At 45.4% G+C, this 11,411-nt stretch overlaps 1 protein-coding gene across 1 annotated transcript in view; it reads left to right on the forward strand.

Annotated features, from left to right (window-relative positions):
* SLC46A1 (solute carrier family 46 member 1) overlaps positions 1-10,896 on the forward strand; it is a 59,348-nt gene extending 48,452 nt beyond the window's left edge. Inside the window, exon 5 of the mRNA XM_063955984.1 lies at positions 2,835-10,896. Within this exon, the coding sequence (XP_063812054.1) occupies positions 2,835-2,892 (58 nt within the window). The 3' untranslated portion in view covers positions 2,893-10,896. The remainder of the gene's footprint in view (positions 1-2,834) is intronic.
* Positions 10,897-11,411: the final 515 nt, after the last annotated feature.

Here is an 11,411-nt window from a genome sequence, read left to right on the forward strand (position 1 = left end):
CAGCTGGGCCGTTTCCTTCACTTCCTACAGTCGGGAGTGACTTTGGGCCTTAAATTAGGTTCCATTAAGGTTCAGATTTCGGCCTTATCCATTTTCTTTAAAAAAGAACTGGCTTCTCTGCCTGAAGTTCAGACGTTTGTAAAGGGAGTGCTGCAGATTCAGCCCCCTTTTGTGCCTCCAGTGGCACCTTGGGATCTTAACGTGGTGTTGAGTTTCCTGAAATCACACTGGTTTGAACCACTCAAAACGGTGGAAGTAAAATATCTCACGTGGAGATATCTCACACGCCTAGCCTTGGCTTCGGCTAGGCGTGTGTCAGAATTGGCGGCTTTGTCACATAAAAGCCCTTATCTGGTTTTCCATGTGGATAGAGCAGAATTGCGGACCCGCCCACAATTTCTGCCGAAAGTGGTTTCATCCTTTCATATAAACCAACCTATTGTGGTGCCGGTGGCTACTACTGACTTGGAGGATTCCGAGTCACTGGATGTGGTCGGGGCTTTGAAGGTTTATGTAGCCAGAACGGCTAAGGTCAGGAAATCAGAATCTTTGTTTATCCTGTATGCTTCCAACAAGCTTGGGGCGCCTGCTTCAAAGCAAACTATTGCTCGCTGGATCTGTAACACGATTCAGCAGGCTCATTCTGCGGCTGGGTTGCCGCTGCCTAAATCAGTTAAGGCCCATTCCACAAGGAAGGTGGGTTCTTCTTGGGCGGCTGCCCGAGGGGTGTCGGCATTACAGCTTTGCAGAGCGGCTACTTGGTCAGGTTCAAACACCTTTGCAAGGTTCTACAAGTTTGATACCCTGGCTGAGGAGGACCTTGTGTTTGCTCATTCGGTGCTGCAGAGTCATCCGCACTCTCCTGCCCGTTTGGGAGCTTTTGTATATTCCCCATGGTCCTTACGGAGTCCCCAGCATCCACTAGGACGTTAGAGAAAATAAGATTTTACATACCGGTAAATCTATTTCTCGTAGTCCGTAGTGGATGCTGGGCGCCCGTCCCAAGTGCGGACTTCTTCTGCAATGCTTGTATATAGTTATTGCTTAAATAAGGGTTATGTTATAGTTGCATCAGAGTTTATCTGATGCTCTGTGATTGTTCATACTGTTAACTGGGTAAAGTTATCACAAGTTATACGGTGTGATTGGTGTGGCTGGTATGAGTCTTACCCTGGATTCCCAAAATCCTTTCCTTGTACTGTCAGCTCTTCCGGGCACAGTTTCTCTAACTGAGGTCTGGAGGAGGGACATAGAGGGAGGAGTCAGAGCACACCAGAATCTAAATTCTTTCTTGAAGTGCCCATGTCTCCTGCGGAGCCCGTCTGTTCCCCATGGTCCTTACGGAGTCCCCAGCATCCACTACGGACTACGAGAAATAGATTTACCGGTAAGTAAAATCTTATTTTTTTTCGTTCATGTAAACTGGTATGGTGTCAGCGGCATGGATAATCAGGGGCTGCTGCTTCACAGGGAAATGGCTGCCAGTGGCTCTGCTCCTCCTTCTCTCACTTAGATATGTGGCACAGAGGACGGTCACCAGATCGTATGGTCAGATCTCTGATGCCAAAGCACAGACAGAGAGAGAGAGAGGAAGCCGGGGCAGGAATATAAGGAGGAAAGGGAAGGAGCTGATAGAAGGTAGAGCATGGCCCATCCTCCCCCTCAAGCATGGCGTGGACACTGTCACTTAAGTAAGCCAGTCTGCACTGGAGGCAGTATTACTGTGTCTGGAGGGAGGGGCTGAGAGTAGATGGGAGGAGAAGGGAGAAAGTGGCCACTCCAGCCAGGCCTGGACCACAGTCAATCACCATGTTCAGGGCAAGCAGCGGCTGCATTAAATCTGGAGTACTGGTGACTGGCAGCGCAGTGGCATATGATGAGCCAGTGAAACTCTCTGTAATGCCGGTGTCTGCGGGCCCCTTCACTGCAGCAGGTGCCAATGAAATATACCAGCTGCATCACCGCTAGTTCCATCTACTGGTGACATTGGTCTTAATTCTAATCACCAATTGCAGTGGTGATTACAAATTGAGTACTGCCTTTTTAAAAGATTTAACTTGAACATATGTCGGTTCCATAACAACTATATAGGCATTCAAACTATAATAGTCTTATTCTCTATAGTGCTATTGGTACTGGACATAGTAGCCACAATTGCCTTGACTATAAACTGTTTGAGGGGTAATCAACAGCGATATCCAACTTTTGCAGATTCCGTGTGCACCTCTATGGGGTGTAGGCAAACATATGGGTTGTTGGTGGTTGCAAAAGAGAATGGGAAAAAGGAAGGTATCCAATTAGCTGTGCTTAATTACCGCTGCTGTCTCGCCAGAGGCTATCTAATTAGCCCCGATAAGCCGGCGTGAGACTCTGCTTATCAGGGATTTTGTTTCACCTGCCTCAGGCAAGCAAAACCAAATCCCTGGAAACAGCTGTTTCTACCGAAAAAACACAGGATTCAACGAACCTACTGTATGTCTTTTCGGGAGACAATGTATTTTTTTTATTTTTTTTACAGACTACTAAATAACCTGTAAAATAAAAAATTTAAAATACAGGTGAAACATCAGGAAAAATAAGGAAAAACAACACAATGTAACGTCACCTGTAATTGGATACCCTAACCCCCCATGGTCGGAAAACTGATGGCAATGTTTTACTGGGTCTTTATCAGATTAGAATTACATAGCATATATTTTAATGGTGACTTTAGATATGCGGTTGGAGACAAACCATGAAATAAAGTGTTTGGGCTGTTCCCATGTTTGTGGAATAACCCTATAGCTTTATTCTCTAATCATCCTGCTTTAATTACAAATATCTTGTCTTTCTAGGAGCATTGAAATCTGTGACCAGAAGCCACTATACAGCCAATTTGCGGAGATTTCCTGAGAGCCTTAGTCTTCCAATGTGAACCTTCTTGAAAACTACTATAAAGAAGTTGGATGGCAAAAGGACTTGTATGATGCCAAGAGTGTACTAACCTCTGTTTCATCAAAGGCCACACACTTCAACATCTGACCTAACATATAGCAAAGTAAAAATTACTTTACGAAATGTTCAGTGTTTGCTGATGTATATGAAATGTACAGCAGTTGTAGGTTAGATGAAACAAGAAGTCAGAGAAAAAACACTTGTGCTTTATTAAAAGTACACCTGAACTATATACACGTGGCTGCCTGACTACTTGGTGTCTGGCTTCAGTGGTTTGTCCAGGTCTGTGATTACCTGTCCAGCCATAAGTGTCTTGTGCCTGGAAAATAGCACACTGCTTGCTTTCTGTCTTGGCGGTTTAGTAGATGAATTCAAACCAACGTACTTGACAATTTCTGTTGCCTGAGAGCTTTTGTATTGTGCACCAGTGTACAATGTGTGGCATTTAAATGTCAAAAAGTAGGTTAGAATTCTGGTAGTGGATGGTGTTCATTCAGCTTTTTGTTTTGACTGCCATCTAGAACTCTGCCAACCTGTTGTCAGTGCTTGTGAAACAATGACATATTTCATTTATTTCAAGTTGTAATTATAGTAGTATGGTATAGTAAATCTGGCTATATGTGTTTTACATTAATATTAATATTAATATTGGCTCTGATGCCATTTGTCAAGTCTCTTAATAATACTGCTAAACTTACTAAAAGTCACCATGGCCAAAATCCAACCCACCAGCTGTGCAAGCTGATGCTGTGTTTGTGTCATAATTCCTCTGGTGTTCCTGCAAGTGAGCATCCTGCACACTTCCATATCCCCCCTGCATTGTTATGTACATTGCCTAGATTCCTTTATGCAGTCACTGTAGCTCCGCTCTTCCCCTAGTGATGTGTGAACAACAAAATAGTGAAACAATGTATCTGTAATATAACGTGACTAGAGTTCAACATAAAATATTCATTATATTTATTAGATATTTAGATCTATAACTTTTATGCACTAGTTGTACATTTCTCTATCTGGTTCTATTAAGAAATTCCAATAAATATTCCAGATCTATATAACCTCAAATAACAAACATGCTGGCCTGAGATTATTTGGGAAAACACATTGGGCATGAGTCAGTGTCACATGTAAGGCAGCCGGATTGTGTGCTTGGAAATACATGTGTATTTCTGCCTGTATTTAGAGTTGGCCACGTGTATGGAGCTGCACTGCCCCTAGATGTTTGCTTATGAGTGCAGTCGTCATCACTATCACGGTTTGCAAAGGAGCCATCTGAAATCATTGGATATTTACATATACCTATCTCTGAATAGGTTGCAATTCTGTCTACATGCCCACGGTGAATATATGCAAAGTGTGAAAACCTCAGTTCCGCCCACTTATATGCATTCAGCAGAAATGCGTTTGATTTCCGTGCCACAGTGAACAGCCCCGCAGATCCACTCATTAACCTCTCTGTCTGGCTTCTTACTGTTAAAATCTGACAAATATTCTACGGGTAACCAGCCTTTATGGATAAACTATTGACCTACTGAATGCTATCCAAACTTGGGGCAATCGGGAAAGGACGTTAATGTGAAGGGCTCACGGTTTTCTACACTCTGCCATTTACGCCAGAGCATTTAGCAGGTATGAGCAGTGACAGAGTGGGATTGCAGGAAGAAGGTCTCCTATTTATGATATCAAACCCTGAGGTTCCAAATACATCTGAATACAAGAAGACTTTACCTGTGTTTCTGCTAAAGCTACTCTGTGTGTTATTTTGCAGCCAGGCGTATTCAGACTTTGTTTTTTATGCGCATTCAGATATTATTATACATTTTTTTTTTTCATTGGTTGGTTCTTCTCACTTCTATGTATATTTGTATTTACTTTACATTTAAATGTGCAGCACTTTTATTAGGTGTTACTGGTTATATGGCCCTGTTTTGAAGTTAATTGTGACCCATAGCAATAAATATATTCATAATAACTATGAAAATATTTATGAAATTAAATGCTGTTCCCAGTGTGTGTGTTTGTGTGCGTGTGTTATCTGCAAACACCAGAACAGTTTTATTGCCAATTTGTGTCTGGCAGAGAAAATGGGATATTTCTCTATCATCCATAAGGGATATTGGGGACAGATTAGTACGATGGGATTCAAAGGAGCCAGTGCACTTTAAATTTCTTCATCTGGGTGTGCTGGCTCCTCCTCTCTGTGCCCCCTCCCACAAGCAGTTTAGAAAAAAGTGCCCTCAGGAGAGGATCCACACTCTGCAAGCTCCAGAGTTTTTTGTTTTTTTTTTCTTCAATTTCTTTTAAACTTTTATTTCTTTTGGGATGCTGTTTGGGCAACAGCATACCTGCGCCATGGGAGTTAGGGGGGGACGGTCACCGGCCTCGTGAAGTGTAGAGCCGCTTCCCCGCTGCAGGACCATCGTCCTGAGGGGCTGTTTGTTCAGCGGGGCACTGCACCTTAGCTGTCGCAGCCGCAGCATGCTGCACACCCCTAACAAAGCCTGAAGGTGATCGTCGGTGGTGGGTACAAACCGGGGGCCCAGCTAGAGGGAGTCCCATGGTTCATTGTGCGGGTGAGGCGCACAGGTCCCTCCTGGGGGGAACCCGCTGGAGCCCCTGCGTGAGACTGGCTGGCGTTATTGTACCAAACATTTATGTGAGGCTACAAATGGTGTGGGAGACATGACAAGTATAAACATTATTAGTATCTCCGGTGCCATAACGGGGGGCGGAGCTACATCAGGGTGGGCTCAGCGGCATTTTGGCGCCTCCCTCTGCATAAGCAGCAGCCTCATACAGCTCCTCCACACGTTAACAGGATCACTGGTACCGCGTGTAGAGGGGGAGAGCCGCTATTGGTGCACGGTTTACAGGCAGTATCACTGTTCTATATACATAAATACATAATGCTAACAGCCTCACTGGGGCTGTACAGCGTTGGGTGTGCTGGGGTCCTCTCTTCTGTGTCTCCTCTCACATGCAATAGGGCAGGCTTGTATTGTAATCAGTCTGTGTTGTATGTGTATTGTATCTGTAATTCATAGTGGTGAAACAGAAGTTATGCAGTGTATGTAATGCCAGATTCTCCCCTATTTCATATGGCTCCATATCATGTGAGCAGTGTAGTCAGTCATCACAAAATGCTGATGATAATGTGGGGGAGAGTCCAGAGCCTTCCTGGCTGGGGGCTATCAAAACTATGATGTCTGATATGTCCTCTCAACTCACTGCCAATGCCAGTAAAACACAAGAACTGCAACAAGCAGTAGCTAACCTAGCTGCCAAGGCTGCTGATCCCCATCCCCCCATGTCTACTACAGGTGCACAAAAACGTTCTTTACCTGCAATCCTATCAGATACTGATGATGATGTACAGGATGATGTGGATCCCATTAGTGGGGATTCCACCCATACACAGGGTATTGAACGCCTCATATTGGCTATATGGAATGTGTTACAGCTCCACCTGGAGGATGCTACTAATCCCACAAGACAAACTGACAGTCACATTTCCTGATTCCAAGGAATTGGATGATTTTATTTAAATTAGCCTGGAAAAATCCAGATAAAAAATTTCAGGTGTCCAAAAGGTTTTTGCATACCTTCCCCTTTGCCCCCGAAGGTAGGAAATTCTGGGAAGAATCTCCAGCAGTAGACATTTCAGTCTCTCGCCTCTGTAAGAAGGCGGTGCTCCCAGCTCCGGGCTACTTTACGGTAAAGGACCTGGGGGATAGGAAAATTCAGACCACTCTGAAATCTATCTACACTGCTGCAGGTGTAGCTCAAAGACCAGTCATTCCTGGTTGCTGGATGACACATGCAATTCATACGTGGGCTGCTCAAATTCAGGACGGTCTTTCGGGTGATATGACCTTAGTTACTACTGTAACTTTCCTAAAACACATACAGGACATGGCAAGAGTCCTCTGTGACTCCCTTAAAGAGATTGGCAATATTAATGCTAGGACCACTGCTATGGCTGTGTTTGCAAGTAGAGCCATATGGTTGCTTCAGTGGATTGCTGATGCTGACTCCAAACGTAATGTGGAATCTTTTCCCTTCACAGGGGAATGGCTCTTCGGAGGTGAGTTGGACACATGGACCTCCAAAGCTGCTGCTGGGAAATCACGTTTCTGCTAGACGAGCCTACCCGCAACCGTCTACTCAGTCCTTTCGGACCTCCATATCTCAATCTAGAGCCAGGGGTGCCTCCAACGCAGCTAGATGCTCCATAGGTAAGCCTAAGAAACCAGCCGTTGCCGGATCTCAAGAACAGTGCACCAGTTCAGCTTCCACAAAGACTTCGGCATGACGGTGCCCACCCACCCCGAGGGGATCTCGTGGTGGGAGCTCGGTTAAGTCACTACAGCCACATCTGGTACGGTTCCTGCCAAGATGCCTGGGTAAGGGACCTTATCTCTTAGGGTTACAAGCTGGAGATCGACGGTGCTCCTCCCCAAACATTTTTCAAATCAAGCTTACCAGCTTTGGAAAATATGCGTGTTACTCTACTACTGGCCATCGAAAAGTTGGTCCAGTCCCAGATTATTGTTCCAGTACCCCTGCTACAGCAAGGACAAGGTTACTACTCCAGTCTGTTTGTAGTGCCAAAACCAGACTGGTCTGTGAGACCCATTTTGAATCTGAAGTCCTTGAATCCTTACCTGAAGGTTTTCAAATTCAAGATGGAATCTTTGAGAGCAGTGATCGCAGGACTGAAACGCCAAGAATTCCTAGTGTCCCTGGATATCAAGGACGCTTTCCTCCATATCCCAATTTGGCCTCCTCATCAGGCCTATCTGCGGTTCGCCCTACTGAGCGATCACTACCAGTTTCAGGCGTTATCCTTCGGCCTGTCTACAGCTCCGAGGGTGTTCACGAAGGTGATGGCGGAAATTATGTTTCAACTCAGACTCCAGGGGTCATCATTGTCCCTTACCTGGACGATCTCCTGATAAAAGCGAGTTCCAGGGAGCTTCTACTGCTCCATATAGATCACACTATCTAACTTCTGTCTCACCACGAGTGGATTCTCAATTTACAGAAGTCCAATCTGGAGCCGTCTCAAGGGCTCCTGTTTCTGGGCATGATACTGGATACCGTAGCTCAGAGAGTGTTCCTCCCAGAGGAAAAAGTGAGAACACTTCAAGAAATGGTTCGCATGGTTCTCTGACCTGCTCGAGTTTCAATTAATCTTTGCATAAAATTGTTGAGAAAGATGGTGGCCTCATACGAGGCGATACAGTTCGGAAGGTTCCATGCCAGACACTTCCAATTGGACATCCTGAACACGTGGTCTGGTTCCCATCTTCAGATGCAGCAGATGATTAGACTGTCACCCCAGGCCAGGATTTCACTCCTGTGGTGGCTACAGTCTTCCAACCTACTGGAGGGTTGCCGCTTCGGGATTCAGGATTGGATACGCCTCACGACCGATGCAAGCCTGAGAGGATGGGGAGCTGTCACCCAGGGGGCGCAGTTCCAGGGCAGGTGGTTTGCCCAGGAGGCCCTACTTCCGATCAACATACTGGAACTTCGGGCTATCTACAATGCTCTGCTTCAGGCCTCCCCTCTACTCCGGGATCAGGCGATCCAGATTGTCTGACAACGCCACGGCAGTGGCATACATCAATCGACGAGGGACAAACAGCAAGGCCTGCATGCAAGAAGTGTCCAAAATACTTCTCTGGGCGGAAAGAAATGCAAGAGCACTGTCCGCAGTTTTCATTCCGGGAGTGGACAGCTGGGAAGCGGACTTCCTGAGTTGCTAAAACGATCTCCATCCGGGGGAGTGGGGATTACACCCTCCGGTGTTTCAACAGATTGTCGACAGGTGAGGATGCCCACAGATTGACATGATGACGTCTCGCCTCAACAAGAAGCTTCGCTGCTACTGCTCGCAAACCAGAGACCCTCAGGCGAGTGCAGTGGATGCGCTGACATCGCCTTGGCCTTACCAGCTAGTCTACCTATTTTCCCAGATTCTGTTAATCCCAAGGATGCTCAAGCGGATCAGACATCACTGAGTACAATCAATCTTGATTGCTCCGGGTTGGCTCCAGAGAGCGTGGTATGTGCCTCTTCTGGACATGTCCATAGAAGACTCTTGGCCTCTGCCACTAACAAGGGAGCTTCTTCAGCTACGACCGTTCGTCTACCCAGACTTACGGCGGCTTTGTTTGACACCATGGAGGTTGAGCGGAACATCCTAGCTCACAAAGGGCTTTCCAAAAAGGCCATTGCCACTATGGTGCAAGCCAGAAAACCTGTGACGTCAAAACACTATCATATCTGGAGAAGATATGTCTCTTGGTGCGAGGAACGTACATATCCATCTGCAGAATTCCACTTGGGAAGATTCCTTCGTTTCCTACAGTCTGGAGTGGATAAAGGCTTACGTCTTGGATCCATTAAGGTCCAGATTTCAGCTATTTCCGTCTTCTTCCAGAAGAAGTTAGCTATCTTGCCAGAAGTTCAGACCTTCTTGCAAGGGGTGCTTCACATACAACTCCCATTTGTGCCGTCTGCGGCGCCTTGGGATTTGGATGTGGTGTTATGCTTTCTACAGTCCTCCTGGTTTGACCCTCTGATGACGGTAGAAGACAAATACCTCACGTGGAAGACTGTGATGTTACTGGCCCTGGCTTCTGCTAGACGTGTCTCAGAATAGGGAGCCTTATCGTGTAAAGGTCCATACTTAGTCTGTTACAAAGACAGAGCGGAGCTCAGGACTAGGCAGCAGTTCCTGCCGAAGGTGGTCTCCGCGTTTCACTTAAATCAACCTCTTGTAATTCCGTCCAGTTCTGGCTCTTCTGCCTCTCCGGAGGCATTGGATGCAGTGCGAGACTTGAAGATCTGTCAAGAGGACAGCTCGGATCAGAAAGACTGATTCCTTGTTCGTGTTGTATGATGCGCAGAAAAAGGGTTGCCCTGCTTCAAAGCAGTCCATTGCTCGTTGGATTCGGCTTACTATCCAACAGGCCTATGTGTCTGCAGCCTTGCTGGTTCCTAAGTCTCTAAAGGCCCACTCTACTAGATCGGTGGGCACCTCCTGGGTGGCTGCCCGGGGTGTCTCGGCCTTGCAATTATGTTGAGCTGCTACCTGGTCGGGGAAGAACACCTTTGTGAACACAAGTTTGATACCCTGGCCAAAGAGGATACCCAGTTTGGGCAGGCGGTGCTGCAGATGTGTCCGCACATTCCCGCACATTCTGGAGACTTTGGGACATCCCCATCGTACTAATCTGTCCCCAATATCCCTTATAGGTGCTAGAGAAAATAGGATTTTAATACCTACCGGTAAATCCTTTTCCCGTAGTCCATAAGGGATATTGGCCACCCGCCTCTGTGCGGTGACTTTCTGCAGGTTCGCTGTTAGGTGTTACCTATTCAGCTATTGCTGTTTCTGTTGCCAGCCGTTGCTGGCCGGGTTATGTTATGGTGTGCTAGTGTGTAAATCTCACCCCACTTATTGTTGTAATGTTCCTTCTCTCAAGTATGTAATTTCTCCTTCGGGCACTGTTTACCTATACTGCCTGTGGGAGGGGGCATAGAGGGGAGGAGCCAGCACACCCAGTTGAAGAAATTTAAAGTGCACTAGCTCCTTTTGGACCCATCTGTACCCATCGTACTAATCTGTCCCCAATATCCCTTATGGACTACGAGAAAAGGATTTACCGGTAAATATTAAAATCCTATTTTTGTGTTTCTGGCAAGATAGGGCTTATACAGTATATCAGGGCCATTCCTTAGTAACAGGTGAATATTTGTAATGTGTGATTTTTGGAAGACAGCGTTGCAGTGAAATTGCCAATTAAGTACAGAAAATGTGTAAATGCTGGATGTAAGATATGGTATTATATAGTAGGAACACAACACTATATGGCCAGCAAAAGTTGAAAAAATGGGGTGTGTTTAGGATTTAATATGACATTCGAATAAATAATCTGAATTCAAACCAAATGCCGCCTTTCGTCCTTAATTCCCTATATCCAGCTAGCCTCCCTTTTACTGACTTGTTTGTTCTGTGACTCCTGCTTAGGGGTTTTCATTTCTTTGTCAATTGTTTGGCCTTAAAAAAACTGGGGAAAAAAAACGTGTCCCTGTATAAATGCATATGCTATACAATTTTGGGTACAGGAATAGACATCCTTAATCTCAATCTAATTATTCTTCTTATAGAATGAATCAGATGCCCACTATAATGTATATCACTTGTTTTACTTGTAATAAAAATTTTGAATTTGGTTTTTAATAGCTTTTATTTTCATTACATTTTTAAAAGTTATAGCAACAAGGATATTCGTATATACAATACCAGGAAGAGTGAACAAGAAAAAGTAAAAAGGGGAAAGAACTATGGAAGGCAAGGGTAGGGTGGAAACAAGAATATAAATCATCAGTGAGTCTCTTAATCTGCAAAGAAACTGCTATGATGCAGTTAGTTTATTTTTTCCATACCAAGATCCACTGTGCTT

The sequence above is a fragment of the Pseudophryne corroboree genome, chromosome 2, assembly GCF_028390025.1.
Source record: "Pseudophryne corroboree isolate aPseCor3 chromosome 2, aPseCor3.hap2, whole genome shotgun sequence".
Taxonomy (NCBI): Eukaryota; Metazoa; Chordata; class Amphibia; order Anura; family Myobatrachidae; genus Pseudophryne; species Pseudophryne corroboree.